The 27,217-nt window shown below is 44.4% G+C and overlaps 1 protein-coding gene across 4 annotated transcripts in view; it reads right to left on the reverse strand.

Moving 5' to 3' along the window:
• The window catches only part of PLOD2 (procollagen-lysine,2-oxoglutarate 5-dioxygenase 2), a 302,336-nt gene extending 275,998 nt beyond the window's left edge, over positions 1 to 26,338 (reverse strand). Inside the window, exon 1 of one of the 4 annotated variants that reach the window (XM_036349575.1) lies at positions 26,192 to 26,338. In XM_036349575.1, coding sequence (XP_036205468.1) covers positions 26,192 to 26,300 — 109 coding nt within the window. In that variant the 5' untranslated portion in view covers positions 26,301 to 26,338. The remainder of the gene's footprint in view (positions 1 to 26,191) is intronic. The other 3 variants (XM_036349574.1, XM_036349576.1, XM_036349577.1) reach the window with 3 other exon arrangements.
• Between the last annotated feature and the right edge of the window lie 879 nt (positions 26,339 to 27,217).

Raw genomic sequence — 27,217 nt, forward strand, 5'->3', positions numbered from 1 at the left:
TAAAAACGGCCCTCAGCCCCTCACTCAGACTAGCCAGGAACCCCAGTGGGGACCCCCACCCTGAAGGGGGTGTGACCAGCTGCAAACAGCCATCATCCCCTCATCCAGGCTGGCCAGGCACCCAAGCGGGACCCCCACCCTGATCCAGGACACCCTTCAGGGCAAACCGGCCAGCCCCCACCCATGCACCAGGCCTCTATCCTATATAGTAAAAGGGTAATATGCCACCCAGCACCGGGATCAGTGGAGCCACGAGGCCTCCCGAACCCGGGATCAGCGGAGCTGCGAGGACTCACGCCCCGGGATCAGCGGAGCAGCGAGGCCTCCCAGCACTGGGATCAGTGGAGCCGCGAGGCCTCCTGGCACCAGGATCAGCGGAACAGCGAGGCTTCCCAGCACTGGGATCAGTGGAGCAGTGAGGCCTCACTGCCCCTGTGTCAAGTGGAGCAGCGAGGCCTCCCAGCACCGGGATCAGAGGAGCAGCGAGGCCTCCTAGCACCGGGATCAGCTGAGTAGCGAGGCATCACTGCCCCTGTGTCAAGCGGAGCTGCGAGGCCTCCCAGCACTGGGATCAGCGGAGCCACGAGGCCTCCTGGCCCCTGGAGCAGCGTGACAGGGGGCAGCGCCCAAACCCCCTGATTGCCCTGCGGCTCTATGTGTGACAGGGGATGGGGCCACAACCTCGCTATCTGCCCTGCTCTGTTCATGACAGGGGAAGGCGCCCCAACCCCCTGATCCACCCTGCTCTATGCCTGATATGGGGGAGCTCCCCAACCCCCTGATTGGCCCTGCTCTGTGTGTCAGGGGGTGGTGCCCCAACTCCCCTATCGGCCCTACTCTGTGCGTGACAGGGGGGAGCTCCCCAACCCCCTGATCGGCCCTGCTCTGTGTGTGACAGGGTATGGAGCCCCAACACCCCTGATGGGCCCTGCTCTGTGCATGACAGGGGATGGAGCCGCAACCTCCCCATCGACCCTATCTTGAGTGTGACAGGGGGCGGCGCCCCAATCCCCCAATCGGCCCTACCCTGAGCATGACTGGGGGTGGCATCACAACCTCCCGATTCGCCCTGCTCTGTGCATGACAGGGGGTGGCGCCTCACCTCCCCAATCGGCCCTGCTCTGAGCCCGACCAGGGAATGCACCTAGGGATTGGGCCTGCCCTCTGCCACCCGGGAGCGGGCCTAAGCCAGCAGGTCGTTATCTCCCGAGGGGTCCCAGACTGTGAGAGGGCACAAGTGGGTCTGAGGGACCCCCCCCCCCCCGCCGCCAGTGCACAAATTTTTGTGCACCGTGCCTCTAGTATATAATAAAAGGCTAATATGCAAATCAACCGAACAGCAGAACAACCGGGCGCTATGATGTGCACTGACCACCTGGGGGCAGATGCTCAATGCAGGAGCTTCCCCCTGGTGGTCAGTGCGCTCCCACAGGGGGAGTGCCACTCAACCAGAAGCCTTGAGCTGGACTCACAGCTGGTGAGTGCAGTGGCGGTGGCGGGAGCCTCTCCTTCCACCACAGCAGCACTAAGGATGTCCAACTGCCTAAGCCATCAGTTAGACATCCCCTGAGGGCTCCCAGACTACGAGAGGGGTCAGGCTGAGCTGAGGGACGTCGTCCCACCCCTGAGTGCAGGAATTTCATGCACCTGGCCTCTAGTATTTTATAATTTTCTAACATGCTTGCAAGCAATTTCACCCCATTCTCCACTTATCCTCTACCCTATCACCTCTTCACACTGAATAAAGCTCATTTTCAAAAGGATTTTCTACAATCTGAATATGTTTGAAACTAATTCAAATGTGGACTTTTCTGACACTAAGAAAAAATTGCACTTTGCAACTACAAGAATTTAAATTCATTTATTAAAAAGGAGATATACTGTAAGTAACATTTGTATTCATTCCTTAAGTTTATATGCATGATTTAAAGTAGGCTTCTTAGTTTATCTTTTACCTCAAACTGAAAAATCCTAGCCATCCATTAAGCCACAAGCTGTAACCCTGGTGCTGCTGGTTCTGGTGGAAAGCCTTTCAATGACTGGCTACCGAGAAGAGGGCTTGGCTGTTAGGGATTTCACACCATCTGATAAAACCTTACGTGTACATTTGAAACACATAAAAATACCAACTACTTTATATTAAATAGTAGTACAAAGATTACTGTATCATTTAAAAGATTTTTCTTTAACCTTACTTACTGTACAGTACAACCATCAGCTAATATTTACTTGTGTATTCAATAAATCACAGTTAATCTCCAAAAACAACATTCAGACTAAATGGTTCTGTGATCTTCTGTAATCTTACACTTGAAAAACTAACAACTGTATATATTTTTTAAATTAAGCCACCCTCTCCTCCTCCAATTGTTTTATTTGAACTGCTTCCTTTACTTTATATAAAATCCCTCTACAAACAGTTATGAAGGAAAAGACTCCACCTTCTCCTCCAGAAACTAGGTCTCAGACTCTCACTCACTAGATGTGCTTTACTCTAGAGGTGCAGGCAAGCACTCTGCATGCCACTGAGAGGGCAACTGAGCAGCACATCAAAGAAAAGGGCAGATCAAACGGCATTCCAACCTTATACTCCACTCTCAAGGTCTAACAGTAGTCTCCACAGCTAGAAACACACAAGCTTTTACACACACACACACACACACACACACACACACACACACACACACACAAATACTGCTTCTCTCCCATAAACAGACTTTGTTTACCATGTTCCTACTTTACCAAATGTAATCATATTTTAGAGATATTTAAAGCATCTAAAAAGCAGATCTAGGAGATTTGATAACTGTCTCAGGAACAATTTGGAAGACGGCCTCTAATTTTTAAATAGCACGTTTCTGTAAAAAACATTTTTAACTTCTAAAGAGTTACCAGCACTACTTTTGTTAACCAATATGACTTAAACAGTCAGGAATGAAACAGAGAAATATAAAGTTATTTTTTTAAAGCTTACAATGTTTAAATGTACTGAAGAGTACTTCATTCCTTACAGAAGACAAAAAAAAAAAAAAAATAGCTTCCTGTAAACCCAGACTGTTTTCTCCTATCATATTAAAATACCTGGAATATTTTTAAATGTAAATTTAATTCCAGTCATTCTTGCCTTACTTTCTTACCTCTAAATAAAAAGTTAGTTAGGAAATAAGCAATATCAAAGTATGTTTTAGTGCAGCTCCTGAAGGAATAACTAGAATATCCTATATAAGCCCAGCAACCAAAACGGCAGAATTACCAGAACAAACAGAAACCAGAACGACCGCAGCCCCTTGCCCCAGCCTGCCCCTCCCCCCAGTGGGACCCCCATCCCAATAGGGGCATGGTCAGCCTGCAAACCACCTGCAGCCCCTCGCCCTGGCTGGCCCCACCCCCCAGCGAGGATCCCTACCCCTATCAGGACATAGCCAGCCTGCACTCACCCCCACAGCTCCTTGCCCCAGCCAGCCTGGCCCCACAGTGGGGACCACCACACTGATTGGGGGCCCCCATCAGGACAGGCCAGCCAGCCCCCACCTGGGCACTGGGCCTTTATCCTATATAATAAAAGAGTAATATGCAAATTGACCCTAATGGCAGAATGACCAGAACAAAGGCCCGACCAGTCACTATGAGGTGCACTGACCAGCTCTTGGTCTCTTTCTCTAGCCAGCAGGCTCTGATTGTCCAATGGCGAACGGGGAATCAGGGGTGGGTGGTGGGGGACGCGGATGGCACCAGGCCAAGGCCTCTGTCCCCACCAGTTTCCCCCCACACAGAGGGCAACCTGCAGTGGGTGGGGGGTCCACGAGTGGATGGGAACAGCCAACCTCTTGGTCCCTTCCCCCAGCCGTCAGGCTCAGATCGCCCACTGGTGAACGGAGAACCAGGGTGGGTGGCGGCAGGGACGGGGCCAGTTGCAGGCAGCCAGGGAAGATGGCCCTGAATGCAGGCCAGGCCTAGGGACCGTACCCATGCACAAATTTCATGTGCCAGGCCTCTAGTTAAGAGATAAAAATTACATAGTCATATTAATTGATGCAGAAAAAGCATTTGACAAAATCCAACCCCCATTCTTGATAAAAAACCTTGAGCAAAGTAGGAATAGAGGAATCATACCTCAACATAATAAATGTTGATAAACCTACAACCAAAATCATACTCAATGGGCAAAAACTAAAACTATTTCACCTAAGAACAGGAACAAGACAGATGCCCACTTTCACCACTCCTGTTCGACATATTACTGGAAGTGCTAGCCATAGTGATTAGACAAGAAGAAGAAATGAAAGGTATCCAAATTAGAAAAGAAGATGTAAAACTGTCATTATTCCCAGGTGGCATGATACTGTACATAGAAAACCCTAAAGCAGTGGTTCTCAACCTGTGGGTCGCGACCCCTTTGGCAGTCAAATGACCCTTTCACAGGGGTCGCCTAAGACCATCAGAAAACACATATTTTTGATGGTCTTAGGAACCAGGAACCGAGACACCGCTCCTCTATCTGTCTCCAGGTGGGTCCGCCCACATGCAGATACACCCACATATGAGTATCCGGCGTATTAAAGGGTTGCGGCATTAGGAAGGTTGAGAACCACTGCCCTAAAGACTTCATCAAAAAAACTATTAGACTTAATAAATGAATTTGGCAATGTAGGATACAAAATGAATGCCCAGAAATCTATGGCATTTTCATACACCAACAGTGAACTTACAGAGAGATTAAAAAAACAATCCCAGCCCTGACCGGTTTGGCTCAGTGGATAGAGCATTGGCCTGCGACTGAAGGGTCCCAGGTTCGATTCTGGTCAAGGGCATGTACCTGGGTTGCAGGCACATCCCCAGTATGGGTGTGCAGGAGACAGCTGATCGATGTTTCTCTCTCATCAATGTTTCTAACTCTCTATCCCTCTTCCTTCCTCTCTGTAAAAAATCAATAAAATATATTTTTTAAAAAAACAATCACATTTACCATTGCACAAAAAAAAATTAAGATACATAGGAATAAACTTAACTAAGGAGGTTCAATGTACTGTACTCAGAAAACTACAGTACATTGAAAAAAGAGATAGAGGAAGACATAAACAGATGGAAGAGCATATTGTGTTCACGGATTGGTAGAATCAACATCATTAAAATGTTCATACTACCCAGAGCAACCTATAGATTCAATGCAGTCCCATTAAAATACCAACGGCATATTTCATAGACCTAGAACGAACTCTCCAAAATTCATCTGGAATTACACACACACACACACACACACACACACACAAAACAACCCGAATAGCTACAGCAATCCTGAGAAAGAAGAACAAAGTAGGAGGGATCTCAATACCAGATATCAAGCTATTTTACAAAGCCACTCTTCTCAAAACTGCCTGGTACTGCATAAAAACAGACATATAGATCAAAGGAGTAGAATAAAGAACCCAGAAATTGACCCAAACCACTATGCTCATTTAATACTTGACAAAGGAGGGAAGAGCATACAATGGAGTCAAGACAGTCTCTTCAATAAAAGATGTTGGGAAAATTGGACAGATACATGCAAAAAATGAAACTAGACCACCAACTTACAACATACATAAAAATAAACTCAAAGTGGATAAAGGACTTAAATGTAAGATGGGAAACTATGAAAATCTTAGAGGAATCCACAGGCAGCAAAATCTCAGGCATTGCCAAAGCAATATCTTCACTGATACAGCTCCTAAGGCCAATGGAAACTAAGGAGAAAATAAACAAATGGGACTACATCAAAATAAAAAGCTTCTGCACAGCAAAAGAAACCATCAACAAAACAACAAGAAAGCCCACTGCATGGAGAACATATTTCCCAATGTTATCTACGTTAAGGGTTTAATCTCCAACATTTACAGGGAACTCATACAATTTAACAAAAGGAAGATAAACAATCCAATAAAAAAAAAAAAAAAGGGCAACGGGTCTAAATAGATACTTTCGAAAGAGAACATACAGAAGGCCAACAGACATATGAAAATATGCTCAAAGTCACTAATCATCCAAGAGATGCTAATCACAATGACAATGAGATACCATCTCACACCTGTCGGAATGGCTATCATCGACAAATCAACAAGCAAGTGCTGGAGAGGATGCTGAGAAAAAGGAACCCTCCCGCACTGCTGGTGGGAATGCAGACTGGTGCAGCCACTGTGGAAGACAGTATGGAGTTTCCTCAAAAAACTAAAAAAGGAACTCCCATTTGACACAGTGATCCGACTTCTAGGAATATATCCCAAGAAACCAGAAACACCAATAGCAGCACAATTCACCATAGCTAAGATTTGGAAACAGATCAGTGCCCATCAGCAGATGAGTGAATTAAAAAACTGTGGTACTACTACACTGCTATAAAAAGGAAGAAACTCCTACTATTTGCAACAGCATGGATGGAACTGGAGAGCATTATGGTAAGTGAAATAAGTCAGTCAGAGAAAGAAAAATATCACATGATCTCACCACTCATTTGTGGAATATCATGAACAACATAAACTGATGAACAAAAATAGATGCAGAGACAGAGAAGCATGGATCAGATCATCAAACTTCAGAGGGAAGGAAAGGGCGGTTGGGGGGAAGGGGGAGAGATCAACCAAAGGCATGCATATAAGCCTAACCAATGGACACAGACACTAGAGGGGTAAGAGCACGAGCGGGAGGAGGGGGGGGGGGTTATGGGGAAATAAGGACACATATGCAATATCTTAATCAATAAAGAAAAAAATTAAAAAATATGCCCTTTGCCCATGTGATCAGAAAACAGATGGGAAATCAGAACTGCCAAATGACTTTTCAAGGACAGCTCAACTGTCAACCAACTGACCTTTCCCAGAAACTACTAAATGTATACAACTGTAGCTTAGTGTTCTTGTCAAAGTAGCAATATTCTACTGATATTTCTTTTACTTCCCTACTTTCTATAGAAAAACTGAATATGGTGGTACCACCTTTCCAGGAACAAACCCACTTCTAAAATTTATCCTGTGGAATTAACTGCATCTCTAAACAAAGATGCCCATTGCTATATTATATTAGAACAATGTGTAAGTAAATTGTGGTACATCCTTTGAAAGAATACTAAACAGTCATTAAATGTCATGTATAGTAATACCTAAAAATATTCACAATATATTGTTAAATGATAAAGGTTACCAGATGAATAACTGTATTAAGAAATTTGGAAGCGACATCTCTGTAACTGAACACTAAGACAGCTTTCAGTTTTCTGACAGCTAAGGAAAAATAGAAAGTTTTCATGTTTCATAATAATTATTGGATGAGTATTTATCTTCTAAAGAACTCTTTTCTTTATCCTTACCGTAAACTTATGAGTTAAGCTTTTATAACATGAAAACATGTTTATACTGTAAACTATTCTAAGGAATAAAAAGGGGGGAATTATTATTTTTTTTAAAAAAAAAAAGAAGTTAAGACAGTTACTTCTAGAGAGAAAATGGATTCTGGGAGAATTTTTGAAGTTTAGTTAATTAAATAAATGTAGATTTATGCAAGTATGTCAATTCATGTTGGCAAATGTAAATTACTCAAAACAAAGAATTAAAGCAATACCAAAGACTTACAGACAAAAACACATAAAAACTTTCACCTATCAAAAAAGCAGACTGTCTAATCAGGGGTGGGAACCTTTTTTCTGTCAAGGGTCATTTGGATACTTATAACATCATTTGTGGGCCATATGAAATTATCGACTTAAAATTAGCCTGCTATATTTGGACAAACATTTAATTAATTCACCCCTAATGCTTGGCAAACGAAATGATTTCATGGGCCTTATTCGGCCTACGGGCCAGACTTTCCCCACCCCTGGTACTGGCTACGGTTATGCTGATATGTCCTATGAAAGTATAAAAATGTCTAGCTTCCCCATGTCTAGGAAAAACTGTTTCTCCTGCATTACTTACACACAACACTTCTGACAAGAGATATGGCTTTTTCCCCACATTGACCAATTCTCCCACACCAACTGGGTGTCCTGTAATTCAATTCAATTCAATTCAACCAGAATTATTGCACACCCCACAGACTGAAGTATTAATACTATAAAACTGCTCCCGCCGTAACCGGTTTGGCTCTGTGGATAGAGCGTCAGCCTGCGGACTGAAGGGTCCCAGGTTCGATTTTGGTCAAGGGCATGTACCTTGGTTGCAGGCACATCCCCAGTAGAGGGTGCGCAGGAGGCAGCTGATCGATGTTTCTCTCTCTCATCGATATTTCTCTCTATCTCTCTCCCTTCCTCTCTGTAAAAAATCAATAAAATATATTAAAAAAGAAAAACTGCTCCCACTTCAGATGCCAATCGCAAGTAGTAGGTCCCTGTTATCCACAACTCCTGTATGGAGTTGGTTACAAATCAGAGGTTCCCAAGACCCCTTCCCTCTCCCCCCCCCCCCGCCCCAGGTTCAATAACTGGCTAGAGTGGCTCATAGAACCTAGGAAAAGTTTACTCACTATTGCTAGAGTTATTTTATTTATTTATTTATTTATTTATTTACTTACTTACTTACTTACTTACTTTTTTTGGTTGTTGTTAATGCTCACCCAAGGATATTTTTTCATTGATATTTTTAGGAAGAGTGGAAGAGAGAGGGAAAGACAGAGAGAGAAACATCAGTGTGAGAGAAACACATAAATTGGTTGCCTCCTGCATGAGCCCTGACCAGGGCCCAGGCCAGAGAGGAGCTTACAACCAAGGTACGTGCCCTTGACTGGAATCAAACCCAGGACCAGGACCCTTTGGTCCACAGGCCAATGCTCTATCTGCTGAGCCAAACCGGCTAGGGCTACAAACAGTATTTTAAAAGATACAAGTGAATAGCTAGATAAAGAGATACATAGAGTAAGGTCAGGAAGGATCCCATGGAGTTGGGGTGCACCACCCTCCTAGATTATAAATGTATCACCAACCCAGAAGCTCTACAAATCCCGTACTTCAGAGATTTGTATAGAGGCTTCATCATGTAGGCATGAATGATTATTTACTTATTTTCTAACCCCTTTCCCTCTTCAGAAGGTGGTGGGTAGGACTGACAGTTCTAAGCTTCTAATCTTGGCTTTGTCTTTCTAATAACCAGCCCCTATCCCAGAGCCCACCAAAAGCTGTTTCATTAGAACAAAAGATGCTACTATCACCCAAGAGCCTTGTGTCAGGAACCAAAGTCAAACACCAAATATTAGCAGGAACTGGGGCAGAGACCAAATATATATATTTTTTATTATTTCATGACTTATTAACACCTATCTACCCATGGACTTCCTGCACTCCAAGCCTGGAGAAGAAAGAGCTGTGTGTAAAATAAAGTAGTAAGAAGTAACGAGTGGGATGAAAGAGTGGAGAATGAAAAGCTGAGCGAGGACACAGAACCTATGAGCCCCTAGGATGCTAGGTATGCAGGTCTCAGCTAGAGTCAGAGTAGAGCAGAATTCTGAGTCTCTACTTTGTAAGTCTGTTCATTTCTTTGCTTTGGTGGTTTTCCAGTTTCAGGGTTTTTGTTTTGCCCTTGGTTACTTAGTAAAGTCACTGTTTAAAAAATTCCAACCCTGTTTAAACTAAACTAAGAAGAAAAGGAGAATTGTCCTTCTCTAGACATGGCTGACAGGAATTTTGGGGAGTCTGGACTGGCAGGGCACTCTGGTCAGAGCTGTGGTGGCAGCTCAAGGCCAGAAATGACCCAGCAAGGCTAGAAATGGAGAGAGAAGACCTCTGAAGACAAGAGGCCTCACAGCTGGCTTGGGCATTACTGGAAAATTCCATCAAAGGGCCAGTTTGCCCTCATCTTAACAGCTCTTTAAGACTTCCCCAGGGAAGGCATTAGGGAGGGCATTTTAGTCTGCCTCTAAACTGTTAGCCAGTTTCTTTGTTTTAAGAAATTATTTAAATTCTGTATTTGCTGATTTCTTTTTGGATGCCAAAATAGTGCTGGTGTTTAGTATACTACTAGAATCAGAAAAAAAATGTGATTACATGTTTAAAAAGCAGAGCCCTGGCCGGCATGGCTCATTGGTTAGAGCCCTGGCCAGCATGGCTCATTGGTTAGAGCATCAGCCTGAGCACCAGAGGGTGACAGGTTCGATTCCCAGTCAAGAGCACATACCTGGGTTGCAGGTTTGATCCTTGCCCCCCAGTCGAGCTGTGGTGGAAGGGGCAACCAATCCATGTTTCTCTCTCACATGGATCTTTCTCTTTGCTCTCTCTCTCCTCCTCCCCCCTCCCTCCACTATCTAAAAATGGAGAAAATAAACTATCCGCACTCCTCTGGTGAAAACTAAAAAAAAAAAAAAGAAAAAAGCTAGAGAATACATTTAAAATATCTAAAAATAACTGGTTCCCTTCTTAGCCCCGTGTACTGCACCTGTAAGTAATTAACACCCTAAGGACCCATGAAAGTTTGGCTTCAAAACAGCAAAACAGACTAGTCAGTGGGCTGATGGGACACGGGTTCTGTGTTGGGACTCAGTGGTCACTGAAATTAAGAAGTATAGCTTCTGGGACTTTACCTGAACAATATCCCAGAATTAGAAACCCAAGACTGCCCAACCAGCATGACTCAGTGGTTGAACATCAACCTATGAACCAGGAGGTCACGGTTTGATTCCTGGTCAGGGCATATGCCTGGGTTTCGGACTCAATCCCCAGGAGGGTCATAATTGAGGCAGCCAATAGGTGATGCTCTCATCGTTGATGTTTCTGTCTCTTTCTCCCTTTCCCTTCCTCTCTGTAATTATTAAAAATATATTTAAAATAAGAAACCCAAGACTACCAGGATTCCACAAACTTCTTCCAGTTGCTGTTGTGCCTGCAGAGTGTGAAGCTGTGTGGCAAAATGCCTTTTCTAAATCACTTTAGTGCCCTTTAATGTCTGGGGCTGACTGGGGGTGGTGGTGAGAACAATAAAGTGCATGTGTTTGAAAGTCCCTTTGTGCCACAGAATCTTTACCAAATGGGTGTCATAGCACAGAGGAGCAAACCACAGCTTTTAAATAAAAGGAAAACCCCCTTTGTCTTTGGAAAGAACTTTATAACATACTAGAGCCCTGGCTGGCATTGCTCATTGGTTAGAGCATCAGCCTGAGCACCAGAGGGTGACAGGTTCGATTCCAAGTCAAGGGCACATACCTGGGTTGCAGGTATGTGCCCTTACTACACATACCTGCAACCCAGGTATGTGTAGTAAGGGCACATACCTGGGGGGGTCCCCTCAGCCCAGCCTGCACCCTCTCCAATCGGGGACCCCTTGGGGGATGTCCGACTGCCGGTTTAGGTAGATCCCAGGGATCAGGCCTAAACCGGCAGTCGGACATCCCTCTTACAATCCTGGACCGCTGGCTCCTAATTTCTCACCTGCCTGCCTGCCTGATTGCCCCTAACTGCTCCCCACCCCGGCTGGCCTGATGGCCCCTCACTGCCTCTGCATGCCAGCCTGATTGCCCCTAACTGCCCTCTCTGCCGGCCTGGTTGCCTCTAATTGCTTCCTGCTGCCGGCCAGGTCGCCTCCAACTACCCCCAGCCCCTGTCAGCCTAATCGCTCCTAACTGCCCCTCCCCCCCACCAGCCTGGTCATCCCCAACTGCACCCTCCTGCCAGCCTGGTCGCCCATGCAGCCTGCTTGTTCAGTTATTTGGTTGTCCCTCACTAACCCCCCTGCCAGCCTGGTCACCCATGCAGCTTGCTTGTTCAGTTGTTTGGTTGTCCCTCACTAACCCCCATGCCAGCTTGATTGTAGGCAGCCATCTTATGTGGGCATGAGGGTTAATTTGCATATTACCTCTTTATTATATAGGACTAGAGGCCCGGTGCACAAAAATTTGTGCACTCGGGGGAAGGGGGGTCCCTCAGACCTGCTTGTGCCCTCTTGCAGTCTGGGACCCCTCGGGAGATAACGACCTGCTGGCTTAGGCCTGCTCCTGGGTGGCAGAGGGCAGGCCCAATCCCTAGGTGCAGCCCCTGGTCGGGCTCAGAGAGGGCCGATTGGGGAGTTGGGGCGCCTTCCCCTGTCATGCACAGAGCAGGGCAGATTGGGAGGTTGCGATGCCACCCTCAGTCACGCTCAGGGTAGGGCCGATTGGGGGGTTGGGGCACCGCCCCATCACACTCAAGGCAGGGTCGATGGGGAGGTTGCAGCGCCACCCCCTGTCACACACAGAGCAGGGCCCATCAGGGGGGTTGGGGCTCCATACCCTGTCATGCACAGAGCAGGGCCGATCAGGGGGTTGAGGAGCTCCCCCCTGTCACTCACAGAGTAGGGCCGATAGGGGAGTTGGGGCACCGCCCCCTGTCACACTCGGGCAGGGCGGATCAGGGGGTTGGGGCGCTGCCACTCTCATACTCAGGGCAGGGCCAATGGGGAGGTTATGGCTCTACCCTGTCACACACAGAGCAAGGCCCATGAGGGGCGGGGGGATGGAGTCCCACCCCCTGTCACACACAGAGCTGCAGGGCGATCAGGGGGTTTGGGCGCTGCCCCCTGTCACGCTGATCCTGGTGCCGGGAGGTCTTGCGGCTCCGCTGATCCGGGTGCTGGGAGGCATATTACGCTTTTACTATATAGAATAGAGGCCTGGTGCATGGGTGGGGCTGCCTGGTTTGCCCTGAAGAGTGTCCTGGATCAGGGTGGGGGTCTCCACTGGGGTGCCTGGCCAGTCTGGCTGAGGGGATGATGGCTGTTTGCAGCTGGTCACACACCATTCAGGGTGGGGGTCCCCACTGGGGTGCCTGGCCAGTCTGGGTGAGGGGCTGAGGGCTGTTTTCAGGCTGGGACTGAAGCTCCCAACCGCTTCGTTTTTTCTTTTTTTTTTTTAATTCTGGGCCAGCTTCAGCTCTGAGGCCTCGGCTGCTGAAAACAGGTTTCTGGCCTTTGTTTACCGTCTGTATTTGATGCAATGTTGTGGTCCGGCTGGCTGAAGCTCCGCTGAGTAAAGCAGGTTTCTGGGGTTTTTTTAGCTTCTTTATTTGCAACATAGTTGCTGAGAGTTGCAGCTGAGAGGCCGGCAAGTCAGGCAGGGAACACTGGAGTTCTCCGTCACTGAAGCAAGCAAGCCTCCCTGTTCGCATCAGCTGCCTGGCTGCCGGCCGCCATCTTGGCTGCCAGTTAATTTGCATATCTCGGCCCTACTCTGTGAGTGACAGGGGGATTAGCCAATGGGAAGGGTAGCGGAGTGACACTAATTACCATGTTTCTCTTTTATTAGTGTAGATTAGTAGTAAGTTGCTCTGGCTTGGTGGCTCAGTTGGTTGAGCATCACCCCATGCACTAAAAGGTTGCAGGTTCAATATCCAGTCAGGGCACATACCCAGGTTGTGGGTTTGATCCTGGGTTGGGGTGCATAGGAAAGGCAACTAATTGATGTTTCTCTCTCACATCAATATTCCTTTCCCTCCCTTCCCCTCTCTAAACATATCCTTGGGTGAGGATTAAATAATAATAATTACATAATAGTAGTAACTAGAAAATTAATACAATTCCTTTTAAATGTTTGAGAATGTAACCATAAAGAAAATGCACAGATGAACAATTAATGTAATAAACACTAGGATGTCTTATGCATCCAAAATAAAAGAAATAGTAAAATCAACATGACAATTAATCTCACAAATGAAATTTAATTTCAACTTTGGCCCACTTTAGAAACTCAATGTTTGTTATGAACACTTTTCCTCACCATTTAGTCTTCCATGTTAGTTGTTTGAACATACCTCTGCTGTTTGAAGTTACTCTGAGTAGGAAACATTAAAAGTGATTTGAACCTGACCAGGATGGCTCAGAGGTTGAGTGTCAACCTATGAACCAAGTTCAATTCCCAGTCAGGGCACATGCTTGGGTTGCAGGCTTGATCACCAGTGGGGGGAGTGCAGGAGGCAGAGCATAGATGTTTCTCTCTCATAGATGTTTCTATCTCTATATTTCTCCCTTCCCCTCTCTCTAAAAAAAAAAATAAAAAACATATTTTTTAAAGTTATTTGAAGTTACTGTATTTTTAAATTATAAACACTATTTTTTGAAGGGGCATTCTAGTGACACAGTTAATCCTATATAATAAAAGCCTAATATGCTAAGTGTCTGGTTAACCCATCAGCCGTTCAACCAATCAAAGCGCAATAAGCTAATGATATGCTAAGGTCACTCAACCGCTCGCTCTGATGTGCACTGAGCACCAAGGGGCAGATAGTCGACCAGTTGACCAGTAGCTATGATGTGCACTGACCACCAGGGCGCAGATGCTCCAACTGGTATGTTAGCTTGCTGCTGGGGTTCAGCCAATAGGGACTGGGCGAGATGGGCCAGACACACCCTGGAGCCCTCCTGCAGTCCCTCCCAGGCTGGCCAACCTCCTGCATCCCTCCCCAGCCCCAATCGTGCACCGGTGGGGTCTGTTGGCCTGGCTTGCACCCTCTCACAATCCTGGACCCCTCGGGGAATGTTGGAGAGCTGGTTTCAGCCCGATCCCGCAGGCCAGGCCAAGAGACCCCACTGGTGCATGAATTCGTGCGCCAGGCCTCTAGTAGGGTAATAATCAGTTCTGTACTCCTAGACCATCTTCAGTAGCATGATTACAAAACACAAGTGGCAAGAGATGGGTCTTGGCTAGTAAGTAGTATAAGGACAACAAATCATAACACTGTTTACCATTCTACTACTCTGGATATCTATTTCTTGGTTAACTAAAATCTCAATGGCTCTGATTATTGGTTCAATCATTTCAGTTTAATTTAGTGAGGTAAGCACATAGTGTACACAAAAAGCTAGTAAAACAGAAAAATATATTTCACTTTTAAAGCAACCAATTTCTCAGTTTAGCCTAATTTATAGCAACGGTTGAATAATAAAAATACTCGTTGATAAATGTGTTAATCATTTCCTGCCAGGAACCTAGCCACAAATTTATAACCAAGTTTCTAGACCAAATTTCTAAAAAACACACACATGCTCTAAAGAAATATGCATCTCCTTTCCAAATAGCCATCATAGTGTTTCATTTGTTTCTGATCATAAGTACACTATTTACACCAAAGTACTTGTCTAGTTAGCATCAAGTGCCATGTTTAAAATGGTATAACAGAGAAGTTCTATGTTTGAATTCAAAGGTCTAAAATGAAAAACAGTCCTCTCCAAAAGGTATAAATGTCCAGTCATAAGATAAATAAGTACTAGGTCTAACTACAGTTAACACTGCTGTGCGCTATATAGAAAAGATGTTTAGAGAACTAATCCTAAGAGCTCTCATCGACGAAGAAAATGGTTTCCTTTTCCTTTTATTGTATCTATATGAGAACATAGATGTTAACTGAACCTAATGTGGTAATCATTTCCACACTATATGTAAATCAAATAATCAGACTGTGCACCTTAATCTTTAAAAAATAAATAACAGGCCTCGCAAATACCCAGAGCCCACAGCGACTGTCCAGAGTCCAGCTATTTCCAAGGGAGCAGAAGATCTGCATAAGCCACAGCTTAAGTGGGACTGTCGCCTTCTAAGGCACAAGTTGGCACAACTTTTGTCTACAGGGCAGAAGGTCATATAGTCTCTATAACTAATCAACTCTGCACTTAGCACCAAAGCAATCACAGACAATATGTAAATGGATAACTGTGGCTGTGAGCTAATAAAACTTTATGGACCTTGAAAATTGAATTTCATTATTTTCACGTGGAACAATACATTAGTTTTCCTTTGCTATTTTTCAACCATTGAAAAATGTAAAAACCATTATTAATTCACCAACCATATTTAAACAAGTAGCCATATCTGTCCCATGGGATTTGGCCTTTGGTCCATAGTTTAACACCCTGACCTAGGTCACAGTTTGCCTTAATTTTTTACCTATCCCTCCATAATGTAAACCTACAAGGAATGTGCCTTTTCTTTTAGCAACGAGTTCCTTTGCTTCTTTAGGTCTCTAATGCCCACAGGTCCCAAAGTCCAACAGAGCAATAAACAGGTCAAGAAAGACATGGAGCATGGACTGAAGAAAGGGCACATCATCATGTAGCTTTGCAGCTATGTGATCTTCTGTAAGTTATATAACCATTCCAAATCTCCACTTCACCATGTATAAAAAGAGGATCATGGTATCCAACCAATGAATGCATTTCTGAAGGTAATTCAGAAATGAGCAGGGAAAGTAGAGCAAAAAATATAACATATGGAGAAGAATTGCCCACCACAATTCAGAAACAAGGCCTTGCCTGATGATTCACTGGTAAATTGCGAGACTATGATAGTGTAGTGTATGGTCCCAGGTAGAGAAAGGAAGCTCAGTGAATTTAATTAAATCCTGTGAAAAGGAGCAGCTAGTAATCTCACTGACTGCATGCCACTTTTCATAATTCTCTGAGTGGACTAAAAACAACAAACATAAATTGAGAATCTTCTCTATGTTCAAAAAATAGGGAAGTACTATGAAGAGCATAAAGATGAATAAGACTCAGCCCTTACTTCAAAGAATTTATAATTTAGTAAGCATAAACATCTATCACACAAAGCATGTATGATTTGTATAAACCAACTGCATTAAGTTCGAAAGAGAGCCAAACAAAAGACAGTAAGAGGAAGAATTTCTAGGAGCTAAATTTAAACAATAAATAGAATTTCAAGAACAGGCAGACACAGCCCTGAACAGCATTGCTTAGTGGTTAGATCCTCGGCCTGTACACTGGAGGGTTGTGGGTTTGATTCCCAATGGGGGGGAGGGGGGACTAGTACTTGAGTTGCTGGTTCAATCCCCAGCCTCAGTTGGAGCATGTGTGGGAGGCAACTGGTTGATGTGTCTCTCTCACATGGATATTCCTCTCCTCTCCTCCCCTCCCCTCCCCTCCCCTCCCCTCCCCCTTCCCCTCCCCTCCCCCCTCCCCTCCCCTCCCCTCCCCTTCTCTCTCTCTCTCTCTCTCTCTCTCTCTCTCTCCCCCCCTTTAAAAAATAAAACAAACCAGGCAGACAGAAATTTGAGAGTACAGTCATACAGATACCACAATTCATGAATACTTAAATCCCTTACATAAAATGGTGAACAACAATGTATGCAAACTATTCCCAAAAATTTAAAAATAAAATCACAGTATCTTCTAAACACACACGTACACACACACACACACACACACACACACACACACACACACACAATGTATGCAGTCCATGGATTCCCACCTGCAGGTTGAAAAGACTGTTTTCAGTCCACATCCAGTTGATTCTGAGGATGCGGTACCCTCGGATATAGAACCCATGGATACAGAGGGCTGACTATACTATAGGACTGTAGGACATGAGGATTCTCAATGTCACTAGACATTACTAATTTATTCTCCAAAGATGTTGCTCTTTCAACAGTCTGAGAGTTTTCATCTTTACAACACATAATATATCATCAGAGTACATTTTAAAATACTTTAGCCAATGTGATGGGTATAAAAGTGTATCTCATTTTCATTTTTATTTCCTATTCTCACATTGTCTAGAGCTGTTTGATATGTCTATTTCTATACTATGAAATAAATGGCACAGTATGTTTAAGAATGATGAGTTGTATGTGGCTGGAACCCAAGACACAGAAAGTGCACAGAGAATAGCTTCTCTCTCTTCCTTCCAGAGGTTTCTCTGGGACCTTGTTCTTTCCCTCTCCACCCCATTAATTGCCGGTTTACATCAGCAGTTAGAGACAAACCTCTCCTTTCCTCCTTGAATGTGCCTGAGTAATTTAAAGAGTTTATAAATGAACAAGGTTGAAAAATACTGGTCTTGACAGAAATATCTGAAACCATTTCCTCCATTTTTGCCCAAAAATTGATTTCTGCCAAATCTAGATTATGAAAGTCAAGATGCCTTAGGAAACACACAAAAATTCTGATCCACAATGCTCATATGTGAAGATTATCTGAGGCCAAGGAAAAAAGGGACACACAAGACCTTCAGAAGGAGCAATCCCCAAACAGTCTGAATCTTGCTTTAAAAAAGGCAGAAATTTGCCCTGGCCGAGTGACTCAGTCGGTTGGAGCATCATCCTGTACACCAAAAGGTTGTGGGTTCGATTCCCAGTCAAGGCACATACCTAAATTGTGGGTTTGATACCTGGTCAGGGTGCAAACGGGAGGCAACTGATTGATGTTTCTCACATCAATGGTTTTTCTCTCTCTCTCCCTCCTTCTCTCTAAAATCAATAAATATATCCTCAAACGAGAATTAATAATTAAAAAAGGCACAAATTCTCAGATTGAATAAAAAAGCAATGTGGTTGGAATGTAAAATGGTGCCTTGACAGGACAGTTAAACACTTTAATGTTAAATCAAAGCTTATTTGCCTGAATTTTTTAAAAAATTACTTTAAGTCTCTAATGAAAACTAATTCATGACCTTTAGGAAGATTTCTACTTGTATTAAAACTTGTATCAAAATTTTTTTAAAAATTCTGATCCAGGTTTGGAGACCTGGTTGCAAATCCCTGGCAAGAATGCATTCACTCCTCTCTTCTCATCTACAAGGTAAAAAAAAAAGTGCAGGAAAGATAAAGCAAGGTATGAACCCAATTTTTTGACACTTACTTGGAGGGTATTGCCACAAAAGCTTCCATGGGGATATAATTTATTTGTAAATCTTTATTGTTGAGAGTATTACAGATGGCCTTCCTCCCCCCCCCACCCTGCCCCGACAGCTCCCCTCCACCCGGGGTTCCCGCCCCACCCCAGGCTTTTGCCACCCTATTGTCTGTGTCCATAGGTAATGCATACTTGCATAACCATCTTTGTTTAATCTCTTCCCACTCTGCCTCCCTCTGAGATTCGTCAGTCTGTTCCATCTCCATGCCTCTGATTCTATATTATTCACCAGTTTATTCTGTTCATTAGATTTCTTATTTGTTTATTTTTAGATTCAATTGTTGATAGATATGTACTTATTGCCTTTTTATTGTTTATATTTTTATCGTTTTCTTTTTCTTCTTCTTCCTCTTCTTAAAGAATAGCCTTCAACATTTCATGTAATACTAAGTTGGTGGTAATGAACTCCTTTACCTTTATCTTGTCTATGGAGCTCTTTATCTGACCTTCAATTCTAAATGATAGCTTTGCTGGGTAAAGTAATCTTGGATGTAGGTCCTTGCTTTTCATCACTTTGAATATTTCTTGCCACTCCCTTTTGGCCTGCTTAGTTTCTATTGAGAAATCTGCTGAGTCATATGGGTGCTCCCTAGTAGGTAACTAACTGCTTTTCTCTTGCTGCATTCAAAATTCTCTCTTTGTCATCAGCCCTTAGGATTTTAATTATGATATGTCTTGATGTGGGCCTCTTTGGGTTCCTCTTGTTTGGGACTCTCTATGCTTCCTGGACTTGTAAGTCTATTTCTTTCACCAGGTAGGGAAAGTTTTCTGTCATTATTTCTTCAAATGGGTTTTCAATATCTTGCTCTTCTTCTGGCACCCCCATGATGTGAATGTTGGTATGCTTGAATTTGTCCCAGAAGCTCCTCACATCAAGCATGTCAAACTTACACTTTCTTCATTTTTTTTTATTCTTTTTCCATTTTGCTGTTCTGTTTGGGTGATTTTTGCTTCCTCATATTTCAAATCATTGATTTGATTCTCAGAATGCTCTACTCTATAGTTGAATACCTGTAAATTATTCTTTATTCCAATCAGTGTAGGCTCACTAAAGTCCCTTGGGGGTCTCAAGAAGATTCTTGAGTAACTTTATAACAGTGGTTTTGAACTCTATATCCAGTAGTTTGCTTTCTTCCATTTCTTTCATTTGTGACATGTTTCTTTGCTTCCACATTTTGGCTGCGTCCCTGTGTTTGTTTCTATGTACTGGGTAGAGTTGTTATGTCTCCTTGAATTGATAGAGTGGCTTTGTGTAGTAGGTTCCTATAGGGCCCAGTGGCTCAGCCTCCCCAATCACCTGAGGTGGACACTCTTGGTGCACCCGTCTGTGGGTTGCATGCACAGTCTTATTGTAGTTGAGACTTGATTGCTGTTGATGTCACTGGGAGGAATTGACCTCCAGGCCAATTGGCTGTGGGTACCAGCTGCAACTACAGTGGGAGAGCTGCTGTGCAGGAGACACCCCTATGGAGAAGTACTTGCTTCAGTGGGGCTTTGGTGCTCACTGAATCTGCCCCTTGAGTGTGTCACTTGGATGTGTAGAGCTATAATCTAGTATGGTCTGACACTGACCACTGGGTGCATTGGCTCTTGGGTCTCTGGGGAAGTGCAAAATCAGCCACTGCCTGGAGCCACCTAGCAGGAGCTACAGAGAGATCCACAGATTCCTCCTTTTTGTATTGGGTTTGGAAGTTCCCAGGCAAGGCCTAGCTATGAAGCAAGGCAGGCTGGTACTAGTGCCAGGTCTTGGGCCTTTTATTGATAGGTTTGGGAATCCATAACCTAGTTGCAGCTTGTTTGAGCGATTTTAGCACAGTCTGAAGCATGAGGAGGGACAGGCCATTCATATAAAAAAGCCACTGTACACAGGTAAGGTGGGGCTGAAAATTGGATGGGGTGGTGTCTCAGGGAATCACCATGGCAGAACAAATAGAAATGGCTGCCAGTCATCCCTGTGACCAGGGCGGCCCATGGGTATAAAATTTTAAGGTAAAATTCCATAAATAAATATAGGAGAAAAATGATTGTTTTTAACCAGAATCTTATTTAGATTATTTCCATGGTAATAACAAAGTGACAACCAAAAAGGAATAAAAATAGCACACAGCAGAATGCTCAGTAAATATAACAAAAAGCAGTGTTCTTAACTTTGGTCAATACACAGCATCAAAGCTGGGAAAAACTTTATTTCAAATTCTGATTAATGTGATTCGACTAGTACATTCTCAACTTCAGTGGAAATTCACAATAAATGTTTGCTTTCAAAAAAGAGTTGCTATTGGAGAAACCAAGATGGCAGCATAGGTACACAATTGTACTTGCTGCCTCGCACAACCACGTCAAAACTACAACTAACAGACAAAACAGATATCATCCAGAACCACGGGAAGGCTGGCTGAGTGGAAGTTCTACAAATAGAAGGAAAGAGAAAAGTGCATTGAAACTGGTAGGAGGTGTGGAGGTGTGGAATTGCGGAGGTATGGAGGCACGGAAGTGTGGAGATACAGAGGTGTGCATGGAAATGGGCTGGCAACTGGATACGCTGTTGTCTTTTTCAATCAAGAGAGAGATACAAGCCCCCTATTGCTCTGAACTCCAGTTCTGGGCGAGACTCTGGGGACCCAGACTCATACGGGAGAAACTGGAATGCAAGGGCAGTTTTCTCACAGAGGTGCTTGCAGTGATCATTGTTCCTGCACAGGGCTGCAGGACACAGAGACCCAGGAACCTCTCAGAGGCAGAGCAGAGGCAGCTATTGCGGTTTGTTCCCCCTTGATGATTCCCTGAGACCCTGTACCACCCAATTTACAACCCCACCCAAGCTGTGAGCAGAGGCTTTTGCATATGAGTGGTCTGTTATTTTGCAATCTAAAACCTACCAAACAGCTGCTGGGTCAAAGAGCCCCAGAGCTTCCAAAAGAAGGCCTAAGGCTTGACAGCAGCCTGCATGGCTTCACAGCTGGGCCTCATCTGGGCACTTCCAAACCCCAAACAAAGAGGAGGAATCTGCAGATCTCTCTGTAGCTCCTGCTGGGTGGCTGACTTTGCACCTCCTTGGAGATCCAAGAGCCAGTGTACCCAGTGGATAGAGTGAGACGATACCAGAGTACAATTCTTCACATCCATAAAAGACACACTCAAGGGGCAGACTCAGTGAGCACCAAAGCCCCACTGAAGCAAGTCCTGCTCCATAAGGCTGTCTCCAGGACAGAAGTTCTCCCATTTTAGACATAGCTAGTACCCACAGCCAATTGGCCTGGAGGTGAATTCCTCCCAGTGATACCAACAGCAATCAAGACTTAACTATAAGACTGTGCACACAGCCCACAAAGGGGTGCACCAAGAGTGTCAACCTCAGGTAATTAGGGAGGCTGAGCCACTAGGCCCTATAGGACACCTAGCACACAAAGCCACTCTATCAACACAGTGAAGCAGCCAAAATGCAGACAAAGAAACATGTCAAAAAATGAAAGAAATGGAGGCAAGCAAACTACTGGATATAGAGTTCAAAACCACGGTTATAAGGTTACCCAAAAATCTTCTAGAAATCTCCGAAAAATTTAGTGAGACCCTCAAGGATATGAAAAAGGAGCAACTAGAAATTAAGCCTACACTGACTGAATTAAAGAATAATATACAGAGATACAACAGCAGACTAGAGGACCCCAAGAATCAGGTCAAAGATTTGAAATACGAAGAAGCAAAAAACACCCAACTGGAAAAGAAAAAAGAAAAAAAGAATCCAAAAATATGAAGATAGTGTAAGGAGCCTCTGGGACAACTTCAAGTGTACCAATATCCGAATTATGGGGGTGCCAGAAGAAGAGAGAGAGCAAGATATTGAAAACCTATTTGAAGAAATAATGACAGAAAACTTCGCCTACCTGATGAAAGAAATAGACTTACAAGTCCAGGAAGCACAGAAAACACCAAACAAGAGGAATCCAAAGAGGACCACACCAAGACACATCATAATTAAAATGCCAAGGACAAAAGACAAAGAGAGAATCTTAAAAGCAGCAAGAGAAAAACAGTTAGTTACCTACAAGTGGGTACCCATATGACTGTCAGCTGATTTCTCAACAGAAACTATGCAGGCCAGAAGGGAGTGGCAAGAAATATTCAAAGTGATGTATAGCAAGAACCTACAACCAAGATTACTCTACCCAGCAAAGCTATCATTTAGAATTGAAGGTCAGATAAAGAGCTTCACAGAGAAGAAAAAGCTAAAGGAACTTATCACCACCAAACCAGTATTATATGAAATGCTGAAGGGTATGCTTTAAGAAGGGTAAGAAGAAGAAAAAGGTAAAGATAAAAATTTTGAACAAATACATATCTATCAATAAGTGAATCTAAAAATCAAGTGACTAAAAAAATCTGATGAACAGAATAAACCGGTGAATATAATAAAATCAGGGGCATAGAAAGGGAGTGGACTGACAATTCTCAAGGGGAAGGGGTTGTGGGGGGTGTGGGAAGAGACTGGACAAAAATCATATACCTATGGACAAGGACAGTGGGGGGGAGTAAGGGCATGGGGCAGGGTGGGAACCGGGTGGAGGGGAGCTATGGGGGGAAAAAAGAGGAACAACTGTAATAATCTGAACAATAAAGATTTATTAATAAAAAAAGAGTTTCTATTATCATTCCAATAACACTATAATGCAACACTGCCTCACATACACATTTGTCTAATCCAGTGGTTTTCAACCCTTCTGGAGACATTTGGCCAATTTTCATTTTGAGACCTTTTTCGTTCTTACACTTGGAAAAGTGTACTCTTAGCATCTAGTAGGTAGAGGCCAAGGTAGCTGCTAAACCAAGTACAATGACAGGACAGCACCTACAATATATAATTATCTGGCTCAAAATATCAATAGGGCCAAGAAACACTATTTCTTCATAGCTAGCTGGGACATGGTGACAAATACAGGGAGTTAGAGATAAGTACTCTTCTTACAGACCTCCTATGAAGCTACACAAGGTAGAGTTCTGGAGTTTACTTGATATTTACGTAGACAAATAGAAGTTTCCAATTAAATAATTTTCACTTGAAGTATTTTAGGGAGAAAATGGAGCCCAGAATTCTAGCCATAGTATCAATCAGTGTGCCATCTATATCTATTAGCTTATAACATCTACCTTAAAAAAGTTCATAACCAAACTGGCTACTGCTGGCTCTATGTATTATAAATTAATATTTTTCTGTATTTAGGAGTTAACTGAATTTCCCATGACCATCCACCAAAAGCAACCAGTCCTCAGATTTCAGCAGTGGGTTTTATATGGTCATTTTCTCAGGAAAACATTCATATCTGAAATTCCCTTTCTCTGATGTTATAGTCCATTAAAACTTTACTGTCCGGCTCCATGAAATTTAAAAGCCAGAATGGGAAAGGAAGGTGATTTGGACTGTAAACTTAAAGGCAGCAACAACAACAAAAAAAATGTCTTCTATAAAAAGTAAAGGGTGTTGGTGATTAAATGAAATAAAATAGACAAAGGCTGAAATGGTCCCTATAAAAGTAGCAAAGGTTATTTTATTTCCCAGTAAGATTCCTTGGGTGTTTCACAAAGAAAGTCATTTTTCTGGTGAATTTCCAAGTATGCTAAAGACATTTACTTGCCTATTTTCTAGCTGTTACTCTAAAAGAAAAAGTTTAAGTTATAAAAAAATTCAGTTCAAATTTAAAGGAATCACACAGGGTTTAGAAATCCATTTTGAAACCATCAGATATATCTGAGAGAAAGAAAAGCATTGTATTAACAGACAGAAACCCATCTGAATGTGAAGTTTCTCAAGCTAACAAAGCAGGAATGTAGAAACATGTTTACCCATTGAAATCTTCTTAAACACTTAAAGATGAAGATAGGCCCTGGCCAGGTGGCTCAGTTGTTTGGATCCTCCTCCTGTGCACCAAAAGGGTGCAGGTTTGATTACTGGTCAGTATACACACCTAGTTTGTGGGTTCCATAAGTGGTTGGAAATATAAGGAAGGCAACCGATATTTCTCTCTCACATTGCTGTTTCTCTCTCTCCCCCTTCCTTTATCTCCAAATATAAAAAATTATATATATATATATATATATATATAGATCCCCTCAGGTGAGAATTTTAAAGATAAAGACAAAACTATTACTTCTGAGTTTAAGCCTGAAAGTGTTACAGAGTAGGAAAATTTTTAGGCCTGCTTAATGACCTAGCCACCTCAGCAGCTTGACAGCCTGAGCTCACAAACCTGAGCAATGGCCCACAAAGAACAAACAGATCAAAATTAAGAATAGTCCTGACCTGTAAGTTACCCAGAAATGAATAACAGGAGGATGATGAATAGCTTGGCTAAAACTACGCAATTAGCTTTTGTAACTTGGCTTTGCTTGCTATGGGAACCTGAACATGAATGTAGTTGTCCCCTTTAAATATTGGACTCTGCAGATGGTTGGGGCCGCTTCTCTCTTGGGCTTCCCAAGTGGAGGAGCGGGCACTGGCCAGTCAATAAAGGCTCTCTAAATTTCAATCAGTCTGGAGTTCTGGTCATTCTGTCGCTGGCGCTCCACAACAAAAGCAAAATTCGAGCAGAAAAGTGGCCTATGTACTTACCAAAAAAAAAGAAAGAAAACAAAAGTGCCAAAATGATCCTAATTAAAAAAATAAAATAAAGTATAGCAGGACATTTACATGCAAGATCTAATTTCAGATAATTGATCCTAGAGTTAAAGCACAAAAGTGGAAAACTGCAAGGATACCTCATGTGTGACAAATGGCAGCAAAGTTATGTTTAAACAAACATGTGGTGAGACTGTCTTTAATCTAGCTAAATGTAAAAAGTGTTGTTTTACATGAACTTGACTATTCACTGCAATTCCAGCTTCTGAAAATAAGAACCGGCACCAGATTTAGGAAAAGGGCGGCTAAGGGGAGAATCTGTGTCCACAGCTTCCCCTTCAAATCCCCAAGGAGGAAAGCTGCTGCTTAAAGGTATTGAGTAGCTAGGCAGCCCTACTGAAAACAACCAGTTTTGAGCGTTGTTTTTGGCAAGAGGTTATGTGCTACTGGCTTCTTCCTGGGGCACTTGGAAGGAATGTGTCACCATCAATCAGAAAGTACACTGTTTAGGTCAGGGAAGGAGTACTGCCTCGTCCAACACGGATAAATCATGCACCTCCAGGAAAGGAGGAAGAGGAGAGTTGTAGGAAAGGTGTTGGTGCCTAGGGACCTGCAAGACCAAAAGGAAATCCCGACTTGCAGTATAAAAATTCTTGCGCTCAGGTTACTGGGAACTCCAGGAGCAGCGAGGGCGGGCACCCCCACTCTGCCCCAGGGACCAGCAACGCGGAGAACGGTTCTGGAGGGGTCCTATGCGGTCTGGGGCGGAGGAGCAGTCCGTCTCACTCACCTTGGAGGGCATGGGGAGCACAGAGTATCCACTGACCCCTGCGGTGCTGGGGAGGGACGGGCTACCCACCTACTCACCTGGCAAGGCCAGCATCAAGAGCTGAAGGATGAATGGACTGCCCCCAGCGAACCTCACCAGACGGGTGCTGACCGCGGGAGTGCTCACCTGTGGGGACGCTGGAGGGCTTCTCCGAGTCTGCACCTAAGCAGGGACTCCAGGGCTGAAGGAGGAGGGCCAGCAGCAGCAGCTGACGCTTCACGGCGCAACCCCCCATCTTCGGCCTCTCGAAGGCCCGCGCGTGCTCGGGCACCCCCACCTCCCGGCGGCGGCGAACTTCTCGCGAGAGCGCGGAGAGTCCAGGTCCTCCCCGGCCGACAACCACGGCGACTAGGGCCGGAGCGAGCGAGCCAAGTGCGGGCAGCCGGAGGGAAGCCAGGATCGGTCCTTCGCGGAGGCGCCCCGGGCGCGGCAGGGAATTTATAGGCTTCCCCAGGGGGAGGCGATGGGGCGGGCCGCGCCCTGGCTATTGGCCGCCGCTGAGCCGCCGCGCCGCTGCCTGTGGCCCGTGCGGTCGGTTTCCGGCCCCACGTCGGGGGACTGTTTGCTCCACGCAGACCTATTTAGGGACCGTCTGCGGCTACGTGTAGAGGCGCACGCAGAGCTTCTGGCTGGAACCGGGAAGTGTGTGCTTAGTTTGGGAGTGGGCCTGCGAGCGCGGGGAGGAGCCGCGGGCGGGTGGGCGGTGTTCCCCTCCTGCCTCTGCTGCCCCAGCACCAGACGCTTTCTTTCCGTCAGCCTTTAAGGGTGAGAATTGGCTCTTCTCTGCATTTGGATACTAACCTTGTCAGAAATGACTATAAATCCTCAGCAATCTTGGAGGAAGGCATCTCGCCAGATGCTAGCATAGAAATGAATCCCTCTACTCCCGTTAAATTCAGGGGTCAAGTTTTTTCTGCCTGGAAAGGAAGGCCCTGTTTTGATTGCTATGTAAACCGAAAGTTTTTACTGTCCGGTGAACATTTCTTCTCCTCCAGTGCCAGGAGAGCCATAGATAGTGGCTTGTAAATCCTGCTTAATTGGAGGCCAGAGGTGCAACCTGGGGCTATGCTTTACAAGATCATCCTTCAGTCCACCTGGAAAATTGCTCCCAGAGATCTCTGAGCCAGCTCTCGGCTCCTTAGCACGTCCTCT

The sequence above is a fragment of the Myotis myotis genome, unplaced genomic scaffold (assembly GCF_014108235.1).
Source record: "Myotis myotis isolate mMyoMyo1 unplaced genomic scaffold, mMyoMyo1.p scaffold_m19_p_2, whole genome shotgun sequence".
In the NCBI taxonomy this organism is placed as follows: Eukaryota; Metazoa; Chordata; class Mammalia; order Chiroptera; family Vespertilionidae; genus Myotis; species Myotis myotis.